Source organism: Eubalaena glacialis, chromosome 5 (genome assembly GCF_028564815.1).
Source record: "Eubalaena glacialis isolate mEubGla1 chromosome 5, mEubGla1.1.hap2.+ XY, whole genome shotgun sequence".
NCBI classification, from domain to species: Eukaryota; Metazoa; Chordata; class Mammalia; order Artiodactyla; family Balaenidae; genus Eubalaena; species Eubalaena glacialis.
In genome coordinates this window covers 121,696,578-121,719,202 of record NC_083720.1, presented here as the reverse complement: position 1 = coordinate 121,719,202, position 22,625 = coordinate 121,696,578, and the positions used below count along the sequence as shown (strand labels likewise).

The 22,625-nt window shown below is 34.7% G+C and overlaps 1 protein-coding gene across 1 annotated transcript in view; it reads right to left on the bottom strand.

Moving 5' to 3' along the window:
• The window catches only part of ANAPC10 (anaphase promoting complex subunit 10), an 81,084-nt gene that overhangs the window by 44,939 nt on the left and 13,520 nt on the right, over positions 1–22,625 (bottom strand). Inside the window, exons 3-4 of the mRNA XM_061191631.1 lie at positions 19,111–19,201; positions 7,910–8,030 (exon numbers count right to left, since the gene is read on the bottom strand). Coding sequence (XP_061047614.1) covers positions 7,910–8,030; positions 19,111–19,201 — 212 coding nt within the window. The remainder of the gene's footprint in view (positions 1–7,909; positions 8,031–19,110; positions 19,202–22,625) is intronic.

The following is a 22,625-nucleotide window of genomic DNA, read 5'->3' as shown; positions in this document are numbered from 1 at the left end:
CTCACACCGGTCAGAATGGCCATCATCAAAAAATCTAGAAACAATAAATGCTGGAGAGGGTGTGGAGAAAAGGGAACACTCTTGCACTGTTGGTGGGAATGTAAATTGATACAGCCACTATGGAGAACAGTATGGAGGTTTCTTAAAAAACTAAAAATAGAACTACCATATGACCCAGCAATCCCACTACTGGGCATATACCCTGAGAAAACCATAATTCAGAAAGAGTCATGTACCAAAATATTCATTGCAGCTCTGTTTACAATAGCCAGGACATGGAAGCAACCTAGGTGTCCATCATCGGATGAATGGATAAAGAAGATGTGGCACATATATACAATGGAATATTACTCAGCCATAAAAAGAAATGAAATGGAGGTGTTTGTAATGAGGTGGATGGAGTTAGAGTCTGTCATACAGAGTGAAGTAAGTCAGAAAGAGAAAAACAAATACAGTATGCTAACACATATATATGGAATCTAAGGGAAAAAAAAAAAAAGAGGTCATGAAGAACCTAGTGGCAAGATGGGAATAAAGACACAGACCTACTAGAGAATGGACTTGAGGATATGGGGAGGGGGAGGGGTGAGATGTGACAGGGTGAGAGAGTGTCATGGACATATATACACTACCAAATGTAAAATAGATAACTAGTGGGAAGCAGCCGCATAGCACAGGGAGATCAGCTCGGTGCTTTGTGACCACCTAGAGGGGTGGGATAGGGAGGGTGGGATAGGGAGGGTGGGAGGGAGGGAGATGCAAGAGGGAAGAGATATGGCAACATATGTATATGTGTAACTGATTCACTTTGTTGTAAAGCAGAAGCTAGCACACCATTGTAAAGCAATTATACTTCAATAAAGATGTTAAAAAAAAAATGTTAAGACAGTAAATCTTATCTTCTTTTTTTATCACAATTAAAATTAAAAAAAAAATTTTCTGAGAGAAGGAATCGATCAGATTTATTCCGATAATCCTTTTGAAGCAAACTACACAAGCAAGGGTCAGTGACAAGCCTATGGACTGACCACTGGTATATTTATTTGACAACTTTTTATTAAATGCCTACTGTTTCCAAACTGTGCTAGGTTCTCAGCCAGATGCCCAACCGTGGCCTGTTTGGCTGGTCATACTAAGTAGGCTTTCCTTATATAACAGGGGTTGATGATCCATCTCATTTTCACATTTGTAAGTAAAGTACCTATTTCTATTGTACTACATCCTGCCATAGGGTTAATAAAGGGTTTTCTAATTGTTTGTTTGTTTTCTTTGCCCTTGGCTGTTACTACTGTCACTCTGCCCAAAAAAACCCCCAAAACAACAACAACAAAAAAAAAGGTGCAGTTCTTCCATAACTGCTGTGAAAGAACACCTGAAAAGAGCAACCATACAGCGCAATGCTCTTGAAAGGAACCTCATCAATTTCATAGTTCCCTTTAAGTATGCATCAGCAGTACAAAACCTTCCAATACAAAGAATTATGAAACAAAACAAGAATACCCATCAGAATCTTCTTACTTGGCACAAATAGTATGATAGGAAAAGTTGGAATTCTTGCTATGAAAGCAAATAACTTAATTAGTCTCAAATCTATAAATTTAGAAACTATCACTCCAAAGAGTGATTAAACTACTTGCAAGAACTGTCTTAGTTCAGAACTGCATTAAATAAATTGCCTATTACAACACGTCACACAGGCTTAGGAAGGAAACTTTTCAGTCCCTATCTAACTGGATTCCTGACCATTATCAGCTTCTGTGACATCATATTCTCTTGATTTTTTTTCCTCATCTCTGGCAGTTCCTCTCAGCTTTTTTCATTGGATGATCTTTTTCTATCCTTGAATATTGGCATTTCCACAGTTCCAGCCCTGGTACTCTTCTTTCCAACTATACACACTCCCTGAATGAAATCAAAACTCACACCAGAGCTTCTACTTACACATGGATGATTCCCAAATCTACACCTCTAACCTAGACTTCTTTCCTCAGGTTCAGATCCATATACTTGACTACCCACTGTAAAGTCCCTCCATCTGAAAAGATACCAGAAGTCAGTGGCAAAAATAAATCTCATTAGCTTAAACTTTCTCTCTATCCCTACCCCCAGTGTTTCTTAACTCTGCATTCCATTTCTGATTAATCGCAACATCCAACCAGTTGCCAGACATGAGAAGAAGTCTAGATGCCCCCTCCTACCTACTTGAACCACCTGCCCGCACTCCCAGTAAACCCCAGGTAGCAATCAGTCACAAGTCCTTTTGATTCTACTCCAAACACATCCCTTCCTCTTGAACCCAACTGCCATCACCTTAGTTAAAGCCTCATAATTTGCACCTGGACACTACATACCTGGTCTTTACACTGCTCCAGCCCCATCATTCCCAAGATTTAACTTGATCAATGTTTCCTCATTTAAAGTCTAAACTCCCTAGAATCCTGATGGCAAGCACAATCTGACTTTCGCCTATATATATTCAATGGAACAATTATATATTTATTCCCTACAAGAATGTATATTCCTTATGTACAGAGGCCATATTACCATCACGGTAAATGTGTTGAATGAATAAACACTTCTCCAGTCTTTCTTGCGGCTTCCTCACACCTACCCAGCTTCCAAGCACACGACATTACTGGCAGTTCTGCCATTATGCCAGGCCCTCATGCTCCCATACCTTTATGTTCACCGTGCCCCCTTTTAGAACACCTCCACTTTATTCTCCACCTGAGTAGGCTTTACATCTATCCTTCAGATTCAGTTGAACCACCACCTCTTTTAGAAAAAAAAATTTTAACTAATATTCCTAATAGTCCATTGTGTTCCCATACCCCCTGCATGTATTTACTAGACTATATTGTAATTGTTGAGTTATTTGCCTGTCTCTTCCACCAGACTACGAAGTGCTTAAGGGCAGAAACCATGCCTATCTCTGCTGTATCCCTAGTATCTAACACAGTGCCTGGTACTTAGCAGCCCCTAAATAAATATTTACTGAACAAAGCATGAATCTGTCTTATATAGGAATGCCAGGCTTGTCAAAAAAATCTATAGTCTAAGTTGATGGTCAAACAAAAATCAAGAGATACAAGAATGTTTTTCTCTCTTAAAAATATATATGATACTCTACTGTGTAACATATTTTAGTTTCAAGAGAAAATGTACCCCAAATGCATAGATACCTCAACTCCATTTTAGAAATAAGTAATGTTTATAATTACGAATATTTTTTTAAATTGCATATGTTACTCTTAGAGAGGGATAAGAGACAATATTTCCAGCCTAAAAATTATGTGTACCTCACCAAAGCATTCTACATTCATTTCAAAGATGTCCTAAAGTTAGTTATAAAAATTAATTTTTAAAAATATTTTCTTTTAAATTGGCTAAATTCAATAAAAACTATTTTTTCCAAAGGCTCAATAAATTAAACACTCTGTCTTATCAAACCAATTTATGTTTGTAGATACTGCCTAAATCATTCTACTTTATAACAAGTTGTTTAAAATAGGCCCCTCATAAGAAAGTAAATATAAGTAGATTTTAAGATCAATGGAGAGAGTCAGAGCGTTTGTCTGCATCTCCTTACTCTACCACACACATTAATGGAACGCAAATTATAATAGTAAATGTTATTTTAACAGAAGAGCTGACTTATTAACCACTTCTGTCAAAGTACCATATATGGACTCCCATAGCCACACTACTGATTTAAGACACAAGGTAGAGAGCCAAAATGCTCACCCACATGGAAGAAAAGGAAAATATCATTACAGCTCTCTTAACATTGAAGACTTGTTTCAAGCCTCCTCTTAAAAAAAAAAGAATCACTTGGTAACAGCTTGATTATCTGAAGACAAAAACAAGGCTTAATATTCACTTCAGTGCTCAATCTTGTGCTCCATCAATATTTTATCCTTTTGTGGCTACAAATTTTAGAAGCAAAATGCTAACAATGAACCAAAGGACAACTTTCACATATGCTGAAAACATCTGCTTAACCTTAAGTTACCAAGTTGTTTTTCATAAACTGTATAGAAATAATTTTGAGAGCTGTCACTATATGTCTAATAAATGATTTTGGTTTTATATTTAAGAATAAAAATTTCTACAACAGTTTTTTAAAAGAGAAATAACTAGTTAGAAAATTAAAAAGGACTTTAAGTTTTCTCGGATTTTAGCTGGAGATGTATTCTAAAATGTTAAAATGGGCACATTTAATATATAGTATTCTTTTGGTTCCTCACTCTAGACAACAAAAAATTTCCTTCACACATATTTTCCCTTCTGAGAGCAAAGGAAAAGAACAACATCAAACCAAAACATAATGCTAAAATACAAATGATTTAAACATTTAAAAAGCAACTATGTCTTTATTCGAAAACATCTCCAAAATAACTTCCTGGACAACATGAACATTATTTCTGGCATAAAAATAACACAACTGAGATGAAATATTTTGAAAAGATAATGACACAGACTCTGAAATGCTAAATTCTCACTTCCATATAGAAATAGTCTCTTGTGCAGAAGCAATAAATTATAAACATCTTCAAAAACGTTCTTAGGTTGTTGGTTTCCAATTTGCATAGGATAGATAATTTTGAAAACAAGAAAGTAGAATGAACAGCGTAAATAAATTCAACTCTGGTGCCAAAAATGTTCTAATTGGCCAAACCCAGTGTTGGTATCTTGCATCCATTAGGCAGAAAAGTCTAAACTTCATTTCTGTTTTAGTTTTAAGTCCCTCCTCAGGTATAAAGGTTAAAATATGCATTCTAGAATAGTAAAGGAAGGGCCTGATCTTTTTGTAGAGATTTTTCAACAGAGGTAACAAAGATCTAGATATAATATCATGTTTCATAACTGAGATGAAGGGAAACATATGATAGAAAACCAATAATTTTTGAATAAATAGGGTAACCTATTAGCTTTCCTCACCCTGAACTATAATTTTTTAACAGTTGCTATTTCAAATCAATAATAAAGTTAAAGAAAGTAGGTTTTAGAGTGTTTCAAGTAAACAAATCCATAATTTCTAGTAAAAAGGGAAAACCTATTAAAACACTCCAGTACACACTACACCCTCCAGTGGGCAAGCATCCATGGAAAAATATAAAAAGATTTCGTTGGATTTTCCACTCAGTCAATCAGGCCTATAACTAATAAAATGATGGTCCTAAAAACCTCATAGAAGTTCACACTATTTTAATCTCTCGTCTTAGTATGTAAGTTAGAAAAAGCAAAGACTTTTCTAGAGTAACAATTTAGATGTTATAGGAGAATAATGTTAGAAAATAAACTCATGATCTGCTTATCTTTCCTTAAAAAACAAAGTGCTATCAGATTCTTAATTTCTTAAACTTATAAAAGAAAAATGGTACACAGAGTAAATCACATATAAAGATGTATAATTAAAGATAAAAGTATTCTTTATACCATGAGCTGCAAAGGCGGCACTAATATTTTAAAGCAAAATCCAAAAATTATGGTTCCTTAGTGAGAACTGTGGCAGAAAAGCAGTAGGTTCATTAAGTTTTTCAGGAAAACAACTTACATTATCACCTGGTAATATTTAGTATTACTGGTCTCATGAGGCTATGCGGTCACTACACACTTAGAATAAAATTAAGAGACTATTTAAAAGAGCCCTTATTCTATATGACTAATGTTTCATGACTTAAATGATATAATAGAAGCAAAGACTAGATTAAAAGTATTCTACAATGGTCCAAATATTTAAAGTTTCTCTAATTTACAAAATACAAACATATATTTAATACGTAAATTTAATACATAAATCTGATCTAAACCTAGATCAGATATGAAGATGTATAGTTCCCAAAATGAATTAAAGAATTTTTAAATATATATACTCTAGGAAAAACTAGTACAACTAAGACTACTTAAGGTCTTGAACTTATCACTAAGCTTATGAGACCAGCAATTACAGGACAATAGTGACATCTAGTGGACATTACAAATATATACCACACATATCTTGCAACAAAACCTTTTATTTCTAGTGTTTCACATATTTCAACCTGTCTGGAGAAGTATATGACACATCTTTAGTTGTAAACCAAAACAAGCTGACTCTGCTCCCTAAAAGCTTCTCAATATGAGTGACTCAATCATGTGATAAATATAAAATGTTTACCAATTAAAGTATAAGAAGTAAATATCTCAGGTCTTTAAGCACTAAGCACTAATTAAATGTATCAAATACATGACTAAAAGAAGGTCTAGCAACTGGTCCAATATGATTATGATAATAAAAAGAATTTAAAAGATTCTGAATGAAACAAGTGAAAAATGAAAAACAATTTAAAGAAAATTAAGAGCTGATCTATTTATGAATTTATTCAAGCATGGGAAGAACATATTAACCAGTATAGTCTGTCAGACAAAATAAGAAATGTTTTTAAACTAGAAGAAGATAATCTTATTTATGACAATTTTTCAAAACCAGATTAGTTCTCAAGAAAATTTATAGGATTATTCTTTAAAAGTAAAGGAAGATAACTGGAAGAAAACCAGCTAATCCTCTCAAGAAGTGATGAACTTACCTCAAAGAAGGACAAAAAAACAAACAACAAAAAGTACTTGTGGACTATGTCCTTACTCATTATATGTTCACACATAAGCAGATTTCACAAGAGAACAACACTGCACTTAATGAGAAAGCAATGAAAGTATATGTGATTTTTATTATGCATTTTATCACTAACTCAGGGAAGAAATACAAATATTTAGATCCTAGAGATAGGATCTAAATATAAACACTAAGTCAAATAAGAGTCCAGGCCACAAAGTAACTGGAAGTCTTTCAAAAATCACACATCCTTCCCAGATCTCTCAGAACCACCTAATTTAAAAGATTTTAATGATTATTTGAGCTCAATGATTTTCTGAAAAGAAAAAATGCTAAGGGCCAGAACTTTCCAAGTATACATTTCAAAATCATTGATGATATCTCTGAAATGTAAATATTTGGGGATTAATAAAATTCAGGTCACAAAAGCACTGTCTTACTGTCTTCAAAAAGTTATCAGAGGATAAATAAATTGTGATATATTCAAACAATGGATTACAACTCAGGAAGCAAAAAGAATGAAGTACTGATACACGCAACAACATAGATGAATCTCAAAAAAATTAGGCTGAGTGAAAGAAGTCTTACATAAAAGTATACCCTGTATGATTTCATTTATATGATATTCTAGAACGGGCAAAACTGCTCTATGGAATGAATGAATGAATGACTAAACAAAATCACAACAGGAGTTACCTCTAAGGCTAGGATAGAGATGGAGATTGGGAAGGAATATGAGGGAATTTTCTGGGGTAATGGAAATGTTCTAAATTTTATCAAGAGTTGGGGTTACACAGATGTATGCATTTGTCAAAACTCACCAATAATATACTTAAGATTTATGCAAAATTTATATAAATTTTACCTTAAAAAATAAACCTTAAGCAAATATTAATAACTCCAGTTATCATATACCATGCTAAAGCATTTGGAGTGATATGTATAAATATCTGCAACTTATTTTGAAATGCACATAAAAATTAGATAATGGACAGATTATAATAAAGCAAATATAGCAAAACATTAACAACTGTAGAATCTAGGATATAAGTATGTTGGGGTTCTCTACTTAATTCTTTCAGATTTTCTGTATGTCTGAAAATTTCCATAATAAGATGTTGGGAAAAAAATAAAGATGACAATCAGAATTCAAAAGAAAATTAAAAATATAAAAAATTTAAAATATGTTCTCTAAAATATTAACAATTTTCCTTTTATATAATAACATTTTAATCTGTTTAATGTCAAAAGTGACCATCTTCTAAAGAGCAAACATTACAGGACAAAATATTTTTTAAAATTTTAAAGACATACCCGAATTTCCTGAAGATTGTGAAAATTATTTCCTACTCTGACTGAGATCTTGCTTGGAGTATAGCTTTCATCAGATTTGTAGTCCGCATAAATACATAATGTCTTCACTGTTGTTTTTCTTCTAAAGCAATAAAGTAAAAACAACAAGCCTTTTATCATGTGGAAAGATTATATCCAAAACATGTTATCTTCTGATTTTAAAAGTCATATAGTTTGCTAAAATGAGTTTTGAATCAATAATTTCCATGTTCTTTAATTTTAACAATGATGAAAATGAAGAACATGTGAAAAAATAGATACACATGTTACACTTTTACAGACATCTCTTACCTAGAACATGGTCAAGAAATAGATGTAAGCAAAGAAGAAACAGTTAAGCCAAAATAGGTACCTTAGACCGCAAACAAGCATTAAGAGTTTTCAGTTCTCCTCATTTGTATTTTAGACAAAGAAATTATTCTAACAAGCTTGTTTTTCTTTACTAGTTAGTAGTTAATTACTTAATTTCCTATGTTAATACTTGAAAATAACTAGCTAAGTGAGAAATTAATTCTAGCAAAAAGAAAAATGTTTAAAAAAACAGAAACAGAAAGTATAATCTTATTACTTAATGCAAGAAATAAAATTCTACTGCTTTTAAAACATACATATCTTAGAAAAATAAGCAAAGAATACATAACAAAAATTGATCTCAGAAAACTGCAAGTGGCCAGAAAACATGAAAATATGTTCAATCTCCAATAATCAAAGAAAGAGAAATTAAAACATACATAGACATTAGTCTTTTATCATATTGGGAAATATGAAAATAACTGATAATACCCAAATTTGATTAGAAAAAGGTACTTTCATAGCCATTTAGTAGGTACAAAGCCTTTGACTCACAAATTCAACTTCTAAGAATGCATTAAAAGACAATAATAACACAACTACTCTAAAGCAGATGAAGAGAAATCTTTATTGTTCTGCAGTTAAATTACTGAAAAATTATAAACAACCTAAATATCATCTCAATACCGAATTAAACAGATTACAATATACCCAATTTAATGAAGTACTACACAACTATTTAAGATACACATAGATATGTAGTTACAGTAGGGAAAAAAAGCAGATTACAAAACAGAATATAAAAAAGGATCGCATTTTGGGAAAAACAAAAAAATTTTTAAAGTCATATAGACCTACATATGTATAGAAAAAGGCCTAGATAGTATCATACAAAAATAGTAAAAGTAACTATTTTGATGCTGTGAAACTTATTTTCTTCTTTATGATTTCTATATTTTCTGATTAATGTTTTAAAATAAGTATGTATTATTGTGGTCATTAGGGGGAAAAAATAGACAATTTAAATATCAACCAAAAAAACCAGAAAGAAGTCTACTTAAACGTGCTTTAAAAGTTAAGATCTGATATCAACTGGCACTCACTTAATAAGGAGGTCCTTGAACAGAAGTAGCCTGTGTCAAAAGTCAGTCTATAAAAACAGCAGGGGATCTACAGCTCTTAGTGAGGGGACCAAACTTCTATAGCTCAAGCTTTTCATCAGAAAGGAATGGGGAAAGTTAAGGACTTTTCCTCAAATAATAAAGACAGATCAAGATGTAAAACACTAAATACTCAGGAATTGCTGACAGGATAAATACCATTACCAGATTTTCAAAAGAGGCCAGCGGTATCAAACTGACATCGTTCTCTGTCTGCTGCGCCAGGAAGGAGACAGGAGGGGAAGGGCAAGGAAGAAGGGGAAATTTTGAAGGGCATACAAAAGATCTTTTCCCTGATGTACCAGCCATAAACAGGCAGTGAAAGGTCTTTCTTATCATGGAGAGATCAAAGATCATGAAGGTTACCCTTAAGGATTTCTTTCTTTTTTTTTTTAAACAAAAGCAAATCTAAAGGACCAAACTTTTTGCTCAGAATAATTTCATCTCTAAGTTATTAAATTCAGGATAACTTAGTCGCTGAACCTAAAGATAACCAGGGTTAGGTTAGAAAGGCAAAGAATAATAATAACACTAATGATTATAAACACAACAGCAACAGCAGAAATAGCAAGTGAATAAGTGAATACTCTGTGTCTGGCCCAGAAGAAATGCTTTATATGTATTATCTCATTGACTCCTTAACCTTGTGATATAGGAACTATTATCACCTCTATTTACTGATTTAAAAAAAAAAGTAACACTCAGGTTAATAACTGGCTTAAGGTCACAAAGCTAGTAGGTGGGCAGTGTTGTAGTTTACGCATGTGTCTGCCTGCCTCATATGATCTTAACTACTATCACCTTCCTATTAATTAATTGTTCTTAGCTTATCCAGCATTGTCATTGACACCATTTAACAGTAACATGTAGATGTTTATAATTCTTTAAATTTGAGCTACATCATGGTTTCTTACCCTCGGGTCTATGTAGCCCCAGAAATCATATGTATAACTTATGCTATATATGTAGTTTCATTAGATTTGCAAAGGAAACTGTGACCTCCCATAAAGTTAAAACTGTTACTCCATAAAGCCTTTTAAAATTATTTATAAATTTTATCTCGTGGTAAATTTTAAAAATACTATTGCTTAGAAAATCATGCTGCTTGTCCAGTGGCAATGCATGTGGGAAGGAAGCACATACATTGTGCTACAGGACTTTCCCTCCCACCATAAACAACTAGAATACCAGACAACATATATGAAACAATCGTCTGCAGACACTGAATGACAAGACGCAAAGGCCTGTAAGTCCTGAGAGAAAGGAAACGAATGAGGTGAGCCCTATGAATAACTGGGCTTTCTGACTGATGGCAATTTCCCAACTGCTATGCAGGCAGAGAAAAGCCTAAAAGAATCTTGCAGTCTCACTGAACTGAGGAAGGAGCTATACTGAGAAAAAACTCCAAAAATCTGCCTGGAGTCCCCTTGAGTCTTTGAACACCAATCTACACAGGCATAGATAGGGTGAAACTCCACAAAGACATGCAAAGAACAGTTGCTGGGGGAAGAACAATTACTGAGAAACAGTAAGCCAAACAATTCCCAGAGCTTGCACAGAGTAACCAAACATTAGAGTTCCCAATAACCAAAGTGGAGAATCCAAATAGCTCCTCAAATGTCTAGGACATTCATTTGAGATCCCAGAAGGATCAAGCCTTTGTATTCCATGAGGCTAATCTTGCCCAAGAGAAGTGATCTTAAAGAGTGGTCTGGGGATCTATGGGGGATCTGTAGGGGATTTCAAGATCCTTTCAGGGCATCAACAAGGTCACAACTATTTTCCTAATAACACTAAGATGTTACTTGCCTTTTTCAGAATCATTCTTTTATGAGTATACAGTGGAGTTTTCCAGATGTGATCTGACACGGGATACTGTAAAAGATTTAATGAAGAAGCATATGTGTGACTCCAGCTGTCTCCTCTGAAGCCAGACACTAAAGAGATTCACAAAAAAAGTAAAACAATAACACTCTTCTCACTATTTTTTGTTTTGGAAGAGACAGTTATTTTTCATCTAAAAATGTTATTTATGTTAACATAATAGGTTAATTATTTAACTTTAGATGAATATATAGATACTTTAAAATTCCTCAGCTATAATTTCCAATATGGTAAATACTGAGAGGATATAAAAAAATAAACAGAAGATCTCTGGAGACCTCAATAAAAGTTTAAAGTGGTACTGAAACCAAAAAAAATTGGAGGCTTGCTGCCCTTGAGCAGGGATCAGCAAACCACAGCTCAGAGGGCAAATGTGACTGACCACTTATTTCTGTAAAAAAAGTAATATTGAAGCAAAGCAACACGCATTCACTTACATACTGTCCATAGCTGCCTTTGCACGACAACAGCAAAGCTGAGCAGTTGCCACAGCTTAAAACATAGTTTGCGAGGCCTAAAATATTTACTATCTACTCCATTACAAAAAGTTTGCTGACTTCCACCCTAGAGTAAAAGGTACTCTAGACCACAGTAAAGGGACTTAAAATGAAGCCTCAAAAAGATCAAGTTGATTCTTAAGAACTTACCTGCCTGCCAGGACAAAGTCTAATCGTCTTTAAAAAACAAAATCCAACACTCAACATGGTAAAATTTACTATACCCGGCATCTAATCAAAAATTACTACAAAGAATCAGAAAAATATGACCCATAATGAGGAAAAATCAGTCAATTAAGACAGATATAGAAAAGACAGAGATGATGGAATTAAAAAATAATAATTTAAAAAGAGAAAACATAAATATCTACCTATAGGTATATAACAAACCACCTCAAAACTTAGTGGCTTCAAAAAATAATCATTATTTTGTTTATGAATTTGGAATTTGGGCAGGGCCCAGAAGGGAAGGCTCCACACAGCATTGGGTATGGCTATTTGACTTGAGAGGTGAAGGACCTGCTTCCAAGATGGCTCACTAATACGGTGGCAAGCTGGTGATACTTGTCAGCTGGGAGCCTAGCTGAGAACTTGGGTTTTGATTCATTTTTTTTATGAGCTTCTCCATTTGATGTGGGTTTTCTCACAGCATGGTAGATGGGTATCAAGGGAGAGAATCACATAAATGAGAGAGAACAAGGCAGATTGCCTTTTATGATCAAGCCTTAGAAATAACAGTATCATAACATCCATACTCTATTAGACAAGAAATCCACAAAGGCCTGACCAGTTTCAAGAGGGGAGACATAGATGTCGTCTCTTGATTAAGTAGTACCAAAGCTGAAGAAGAGGATATGCAATAGGAAATAATAATGTGAACATACTGGAAAACATTGTCTCGCCTCCCTGGAAATCAGGGGGTGGAACTGAAAGTTCCAACCTGCTAATCATATGGCTAGTTCTCCCCACAACCAGCCCCCACCCTTGAGTGGAATCCAAAAGTCACCTTCCCTAAAGTGTTTTCAAGAGCCTGAGAGCAAGAAGTCAAATATTATCCCATTGCTCTTAAAATTCAGGAAATTCCAAGGGTTCAGGGAGCTGTGAGCCAGGAACTATGAACGAAGACCAAGTATATATGAGACATCTGAATAACCATGTATTCTTCTTATAAATCACAATACTGTAATAACTGAATACTAGTAACAACTTTGGGCCAATAAATTAGATAATTTTGATAAAATGGACAAATTCTTTGAAAAAAACAAATTATCAAAACTGATTCAATAAAATAGATAATCAGCAAGGATCTACTGTATAGCACAGGGAACTCTACTCAATATTCTGTAATAACCTATATGGGAAAAGAATCTGAAAAAGAATGGATATATATATATTTATAACTGAATCACTTAGCTGTACACCTGAAACTAACACAACATTGTAAATCAACTATACCCCAATATAAAATAAAAATTAAATTAAAAAAATAAAAAATAAAAAATAAAAAAATCTGCTGACAACTGAGGCATAAAAAAACTATTTTTCTTGGGGGAGAAATGACTCAATGAACATGGGAGAAAAATTGGTAATGAAAGAGAAAATCTGTGCTATGGCAAAAAAAAAACTGATTCAAGAATAGAAAATCAATTAAAGAAATAAGATGTTGTATGTTTAATTAAAAAACCCAACAACTTCACACAAAGAAAACTCTGGGAACAGATAGCTTCAATGGTGAATTTTATCAAATATCTAAGCAAGAAATAATAGTGATTCTATATGAATCCTTTTAGACTAAAAAAAAAACAATAGAAAAGATGAATGAAACTAAAAACTGGTTCTTTGAAAAGATAAACTAAATTAATAAACCTTTAGCCAGACTCATCAAGAAAAAAAGGGAGAGGGCCCAAATCAATAAAATCAGAAATGAAAAAGGAAAAGTTACAACTGACACCACAAAATACAAAGAATCATAAGAGACTACTACTACAAGCAACTATACACCAATAAAATGGACAACCTAGAAGAAATGAACAAATTCTTAGAAAGGTACAATCTCCCAAGACTGAAGCAAGAAGAAATAGAAAATATGAACAGACCAATTACCAGTACTGAAATTGAATCAGTAATTTAAAAACTCCCAACAAGCAAAAGTCTAGGACCAGATGGCTGCATACGTGAATTCTACCAAACATCTGGAGAAGAATTAACACTTACCTTTCTGAAACTATTCCAAAAAATTGCAGAGGAAGGAATACTTCCAAACTCATTCTATAAGGACACCATTACTCTGATACCAAAACTGGACAAAGATACCACAATAAAGGAAAATTACAGGCCAATATCACTGATGAACATAGATGCAAAAATCCTCAACAAAATACTAGCAAAGAGAATCCAACAATACATTAAAAGGATCATACACCATGATCAAGTGGGATTTATCTCAGGGATGCAAGGATTTTTCAATATCCACAAATTAATGTAATACACCACATTAACAAATTGAACAATAAAAACCATATGATCATCTTAATAGATGCCAAAAAGCTTTTGATAAAATTCAACAACCATTTATGATAAAAACTCCTCAGAAAGTGGGCATAGAGGGAACATACCTCAATGTAATAAAGGTCATATATGATAAACCCACAGCTAACATCATACTCAATGGTAAAAAGCTAAAAGCTTTTAAGATCAGGAACAAGACAAGGATGCCCACTCTCACCACCTTTATTCAACATAGTTTTGGAAGTCCTGGCCACAGCAATCAGAGAAGAAAAAGAAATAAAAGGAATACAAATTGGAAAAGAAGTAAAATTGTCACTGTTTGCAGATGACATGATGCTATATATAGAAAATCCCAAAGACACTACCAGAAAACTACTAGGGCTAATCAATGAATTCAGTAAAGTTGCTGGATACCAAATTAATACACAGAAATCTCTTGCACTCCTATACACTAACAACGAAAGATCAGAAAGAGAAATTAAGGAAACAATTCCATTTACCATCGCATTAAAAAGAATAAAATACCTAGGAATAAACCTACCTAAGGAGGCAAAAGACCTATACTCCAAAAACTATAAGATGCTAATGAAAGAAACGGAAGACAACACAAACAGATGGAAAGATATCTTGGATTGTAAGAATCAATATTGTTAAAACTACCATACTACCCAAGGCAATCTACAGATTCAGTGCAATCCCTATCAAATTACCAATGGCATTTTTTACAGAACTAGAACAAAAAATTTTAAAACATGCATGGAAACACAAAAGACCCCGAATAGACAAAACAATCTTGAGAAAGAAGAATGGAGCTGGAGGAATCACACTCTCTGACTTCAGACTATACTACAAAGCTACAGTCATCAAAATAGTATGGTACTGGCACAAAAATTGACATATAGATCAATGGAACAGGATAGAAAGCCCAGAAATAAACCCATGCACTAACGGTCAATTAATCTACGACAAAGGAGGCAAGAATATACAATGGAGAAAAGATAAGTGGTGCTGGGAAAACTGGACAGTTACATGTAAAAGAATGAAACTAGACTATTCTCTAACACCATATACAAAAATAAACTCAAAATGGATTAAAGACTTAAATGTAAGAGCAGATACTGTACAACTCCTAGAGGAAAACATAGGAAGAACACTCTTTGACATACATCGCAGCAAGATTTTTTTGGATCCATCTCCTCGAGTAATGGAAATAAAAACAAAAATAAACAAAAGGGACCTAATTAAACTTAAAAGCTTTTGCACAGCAAAGGAAACCATGTAAAAAATGAAAGACAACCTACAGACTGGGAGAAAACATTTGCAAATGATGCTACCAACAAGGGATTAACTTCCAAAATATACAAACAGTTCATATGGCTTAATATCAAAAAAAAACAACAACCCAATCAAAAAATGAGCATAAGACCTAAACAGATATTTCTCCAAAGAAGACACACAGATGCCCAACAGGCACATGAAAAGATCCTCAATATCGCTAATTATTAGAGAAACGCAAATCAAAACTACAATAAGGTATCACCTTATACCAGTTGGAATGGCCATATTTAGAAAAATCTACAAATAATAAATGCTGGAGAGGGTGTGTAGGAAAAGGAACCCTCCTATGCGGTTGGTGGGAATGTAGATTGGTGCAGCCACTATGGAAAACAGTATGGAGGTTCCTTAAAGAGCTAAAAATAGAGTTACCATATGATCCAGCGATCTCACTTCTGGGCATATATCCGGAGAAAACTGTAATTCAAAAAGATACATTCATCCCAATGTTCACTGCAGCACTATTTACAATAGCCAAGACATGGAAGCCACCTAAATATCTAAAGACAGATGAATGGATAAAGAAGATGTGGTATATATACACAATGGAAATTAGTCAGCCATAAAGAAGAATGAAATAGGGCTTCCCTGGTGGCGCAGTGGTTGAGAATCTGCCTGCCAACGCAGGGGACACGGGTTCGAGCCCTGGTCTGGGAAGATCCCATATGCCGTGGAGCAACTAGGCCCGTGAGCCACAATTACTGAGCCTGCGCGTCTGGAGCCTGTGCTCCGCAACAAGAGAGGCCACGATAACGAGAGGCCCGCGCACCGCGATGAAGAGTGGCCCCCACTTGCCACAACTAGAGAAAGCCCTCACACAGAAACGAAGACCCAACACAGCCATAAATAAATAAATAAATAAACCCAAAGTTAAAAAAAAAAAGAATGAAATAATGCCATTTGCAGCAACATGGATAGACCTAGAGATTATTATATTAAGGGAAGTAAGTCAGACAAAGATCATATGATATCACTTATATGTGGAATCTTAAAAATGATATAAATGAACTTATTTACAAAACAAATAGACTTACCGACATAGAAAACAAACTTATGGTTACCAGAGGGGATAGTGGGGTGGGGGGGTGGGGAGGGAAGATATATTAGGAGTTTGGGATTAACATATATACACTACTATGTATAAAATAGATAAACAAGGACCTACAGTATAACACAGAGTATATTCAATGTCTTGTAATAACCTATAATGGAAAAGAATCTGAAAAAGTATATATATATGCATATATGTAAAACCGAATCACTTTGCTGTACACCTGAAGCTAACACAACATTGTAAATTAACTATACTTCAATTTAAAAAAAATGGTTAAAAAAAAAAGAAAAAGAAAAATAGAGGCAGAAACACTTCCCAACTCATTTTATCAGGCCAATATTACCCAGTAACAAAATGAGACTCAGATACTATAATAAATGAAAATGATAAACTAATATCCCTCAAGAATATAAACATAAAATTTTTCAACAAAATATTAGTAACTCAAAACCAGTAACTTCTAAAAAAGGATTTAAAAACTAAACAAGGATATATGACAACAAAGGCATAAAAAATAGACAAAATGAGTTCATCAAAGTTAAGCACTTTTATAAAAAGGCAATCCACAGAATGGGAGACAATATTTGGAAATCATATATCTGATAAGGGACTAATATCCAAAATATATACAGGACTCCTAAAAATCCACAAAAAACCAAAACACCCAATTCAAAAATGGGCAAAGGACTTAGTCATTTCTTCAAAAAAGATATCAAATGGCCAATAAGCACATGAAAAGAGGCTCAACATCACTAATCATTAGAGAAATGCAAATCAAAACCATGAGATACCACTTCACACCCATTACAATGGCTATTATCAAAAAATAGAAAACAAGTGTTGGTATGGATGTGGAAAAATCAGAACTCTTGTATATTGCTGTTCGGGATGTAAAATGGTGCAGCTGCTGTGGAAAACAGTATGGTGGTATTTTGAAAAATTAAATATAGAATCACCATTTGATCCAGCAATTCTACTTCTGGGTATATGTGCAAAAGAACTGAAAGCCAGGACTCAAATAGATATTTGTCCATCATGTTCATAGCAGCATTAGTCACAATAGCCATAAGATGGAAACAATCCAAATGTCCATTGATAATAAACAAAATGTGCTATATACATACAATGGAATATTATTCAGACTTAAAAAGGAATGAAATTCTGATGTATGCTACAACATGGCTGGACCATGAAAACATTATGCTAAGTTAAGCTAGAGACAAAAGGACAAATATTTTATGATTCAACTTATATGAGATACCGAGAACAAGTTATAAGAGATTTATCTAAATCTCTGCTTCTAAGACTACAAAATAAAGATAAAAATAGCTGTAAAGGTTAAATGAAATAAACAGGGAAGGCATTTAGCAAAATATCTGGTATTTAAAGTCTTTAAAAAAATATTAGCTGTTATCTTCATTTCTGGCGTATACATATTTAATACCCTAGGACAGGAATTGGCATACTACAGCCAACTGGCTGAAACCTGCCCACCACCTACATTTGTAAGATACAGTTTAATTAGAACAGCTAAATTCAGTCATTATGCATTGCCTACAGCTGCTTTCATGCTATAATGACATTAATGAGTAGCTGCAACAGAGACCAGCTAGCACACAAGGCCTAAAATATTTACTATTGGGCTTTTTCATAAGAAATGTGCTGATCTGTATCCTAGGACAATAAAAACAAACTAGAAATACAATGCTACAGAATGTTAAAATAGATGGTGTAAATGGGGCAAGATAAGCAAGTTAACTGGTTTCCATCTGTCAATATATTCAAAGCAAACGACAAACATATGGCTGTTTTCCATTTCCCCCCAAAAGTAAGCATTTCAAAACTGAAAGTGTCCTTAGAGGTAATAAGTTAGAATAAATTTTTTATCATCACTCCTGGTGTACTTAACGCAATGCATTAAGGCATTGCATTGGGTGATAAGTAAAGCATACTTTTCTGAAATAAATCATATTGAAAAGTATATATGAGAAATATCTACATAAAAGGAACTGTGTAAAGTACCACAAAGAATTCATAAAGGAAACAACAAGGTCCTACTGTGTAGCACAGAGAACTATATTCAATATCCTATGATAAACCATAATGGAAAAGAATATTTAAAAAAAAGAATGTATATATATGTATAACTGAATCACTTTGCTGTCCAACAGAAATTAACATAACATTGTAAATCAAGTACACTTCAATAAAAAAATGTTGATTAAATAAAAAAAGAATTCATAAAGGATAAGACAATAAACTTAAAACACTTATAATCTAGTTGAGTCGAAAAGTAATCTCTAAGGCTTATAAAAAGCAGAGTTAAGTGCACTTCAATATAATTTCTATATTTCTTTAAATTTTATGAAAATAAAATCAATTTCTTTGTCTACTTATAACCTATACAAATTGAAAAATTCAAAAATGTATTACCTGAATTGGATGTTCACTAAATGAGGCTGGGAGCCATCTGACTGCCAATAAGTTTCTAGATTGTCATCTCGTAACTGATCCACTCCAAATCCTGAAAACACCACAAGCAACAATAAATTCTCACGATAAAGAAAGAGCCATATATTCAAAATACAAAATTACCACATATATTTGTCCAGAAAGTTTGATAAAGAGGATAGTGAGTACTGTGAAATTTAAATTAACCAAAATTCTTCAATCCTCTTAACCAGACCTCACTTCTCAGAAGCATAAAAAATTAATAAACAGAAATCTCAATTAAATAGATTTGGGAGACCAGAAGGGGAAGTTCTCATACCCTGTGACCATAACAGAGCCCAAGAAGAAGAAGAAAGTCTCCTTTCTTGGCAAGGACTCAGCCAATGAAAAGCCACGGCCTCTCTGTTTACTATAGCCCTCCCAACTTCCTTTTCCTCTCTGTAAAAGCGTGCTACTTCCCTTCAGTGTGGAAACTTGCACTTGGCTTGCCATGGTTGCAGACTCTGAATTGCAATTCTCTGCTGATCCTAAGTAAACCCATCTTTGCTGGAAAAATATCTGGCAGACTATTTATTTCAGATCAACATGTTGGTGGCCTCTACGAGGACCAGAGAAGACCCCCAGTGGTTCCAAGGCTGGTAAGCAAACAGGTGCAGTACCCACCATTGAACCCACTGTCACTCACTGCTTTCTCACTGACCCTGCAGTTTGAAAGTAAGTCTTTCTCTTGGATCTGAGCACACGCCCTCTTTGCATTTGAAGCTCTCCAGGCTTTATTCGGGATCTATTTTAAGGTTTCATCTTTTTGGTTAAGGCTTTGTTTTGTATATGAGTACTCATTTGGCAGGTCAGTCTAATTTTGAGATCAGACTGTTTCAACCAAATCTGACTGAAAACACCTTTGGCCCATTCATTCGGGAACAGGGGCTGTTTCTCTGAAACTGTTCCAGTTTTCTTCATCCTACTCCTTTGGAAGGGGCTGTCCTATGGACATTGGCTGTAAAAGTCTTTGGCCTGGCTCCTTCTAAAACCAAGCTGTCTCCTTCGAACTGGCTGGGATTAGCCTGCAAGCTGTTGGAATTGAGCAGTCTGTGCTGTAAGCTGTTTGGAAATTGTTCTTTTACTCCAGAGAAAAACTTCTGAGAAATGGGATCCTAGTTATCTAAACATTTTGAGGGTACCCACCCCCTAGGAGGACTCCAGATGATTTTGTTTAAAAGCCAAGGTCCTTCCTCAGGCACATTTCTAACTAAATGGACCAACCTGACCAAAGGCAATTTAGAATATAAATGGTTATTACAAAGAACTTTTGAAATCCCTAACTTAATTTCCTTAGAACTGAATTGGACTACAATAGCTCAAAAATTTCCAGAACTGAGTGTAATGCTTATTTTGATTGGTATTTTGAACCTTCTCAACATTATCAGGGGTCTAAAATTGCCTCTCTGCAAAATAAAATTTTAAGATTAACTGAGGCGAACAAATGACTAAAGAAAGATACAATGGCTCCTGGAGCCTCAGGCTCTTCTTCCTTGGCTGTCTTAGGTGCCACCTCAGGCACTGTCTTCTCTCCCTCCCTCAGCTGCTGGTGGCCAGACTCCACCTCTGGCACCATCTTCCTCCTTCCCTTCTGTGCTGCCCACACCTCCTCTATTCCTTTAATTCCCCCATACTAATTCTCTCACCAACCTTCCCCTTTTCTCTTAAACTTTCCCAACTCCCTTTTCCTCTGAACTTGTCAGAACCTGCCCCTTTAATATTAAGCCTTCTAAGGATCCAGAGGCTAGACCCTTAATTTCTTATTTCCCTGGACCAAAACTGAACTGCAAGCCATATTCAAAGTTTTCCCAAAGTAACTGAAGATCCTCACATATTTGCTGAGGAATTTAATACAGTCATTAAAACTTATCAACCTGGTTTCTCTGACTCCTATCAACTAGTTCATAGCTTTTTGGTGACGGCCAGGCCCGGCAACTGAAAACTGCTAACTGGAAAAATCCTGAATGTTCTCTAGAATTACAACTGAGAGACCAGTCCACCAACTTATTATCATATGACCAGGCTTGAACAATCGCTAGGCAACTTCATCGAGCAATTCCTGAGGCTTTTCCAAAGTCTGTTGATTGGAACAAAATTCAGACTTGCATACAAAAGTCTGATGAACCTGTTTATGATTATTACAATCAACTTCTAATTGTTTTTGAAGAAAATTCTGGTCTTCCTTCAGATATTGATTCCACCCAGGTCATTTTTAACTATGTTTGTTAATGGGCTGAACTGGGACCTTTCCCGTCTAATAAAAAGGACCAAGATGGAATGGGAAACTATGCTCACTCCAGATTTAGTTAACCTGGTAAACCAGTTCTCTTGCATTTTAGATGAGTCACCTCAAAGGAAGACTGCCTAAATTCTTAATTTTCAATTCCAGCAAATGAAGACTCCTAAACAGAACCAAAACCCTCCTAGTTTCTATTATTACTGTGAAAAGTCAGGACACTGGAAAAAACAGTTACAAATTTAAGCGTTTTGGGTGCCTTCAGCCCTCTAACCAGCCTTTCCAACGTCCTCCCAATTCTCAATGACAGGGCTCTGAAGAACTATAGGGGCTCTTCCCAATCCTCTCAATCAGTTTGGAGAAACATTTCTCCAGACTGAGAAGGAATCTCTTCCAGTCCTGACACTGGAGCCACACTCTACACCCCACTACTATAAAACAGCCCCTGCCTCAGAGAACTAAAACAGTTCAAATAGTGGGACTCTGTAACGATCCTCAAGAGGTTCCTGTCTCTGAACTTGTTCCCTTTTGTTTAGGCCCTTTGAGAGTTAGACACTTTTTTTCCCCTCAGTTCCTCCACCCCTATTCATTTATTAGGCCGAAAGTTCTTAGAGAATTATCATGCCGGAATTTCTCCCAAAAGGGGGAAATAATTTTAGAAACTGACAGTAGTCATCAGAATAAACAACCAGGTGAACTAAATGACCCTCTGACATCTTTTATTTGTTCCATCTTTGATGGTACTAGAGCAGATTCCAGAAACACTGATCATTTGTCCCTATTATCAGCTACCACCCACCTTATGGACAAAATCTCCAACTGACGTTAACAAAATTCACAGCACACCCCCCCATCAAGATTCAAACAGACCCCTCAAAACCTCTTCCTGGAATTAATCAATACCTTATAAGTAAAAAAGTCTTTCAAGCCATAAAGCCCATAATATAAGATTACAAGGCTCAAGGCCTCATTATCCCGTTTACTAGTCCCTGTAACGCTCCCATTTTACTGGTGAGAAAACCTAAGGGTGGACCTACCAGCAATAAACAACATTGTTATTTATCCCTGGACACCCTGTTATTCCTAAGCCTCATATGTTACTAATGCCCATTGCTACCATGAGTAAATTCTTAACTGTAATTGATTTATGCAGTCCATTCTTTAGTATTCCACTTGAAGCCCATACCTTTTTGCCTTCACTTGGGAAGAAATACAATTCACC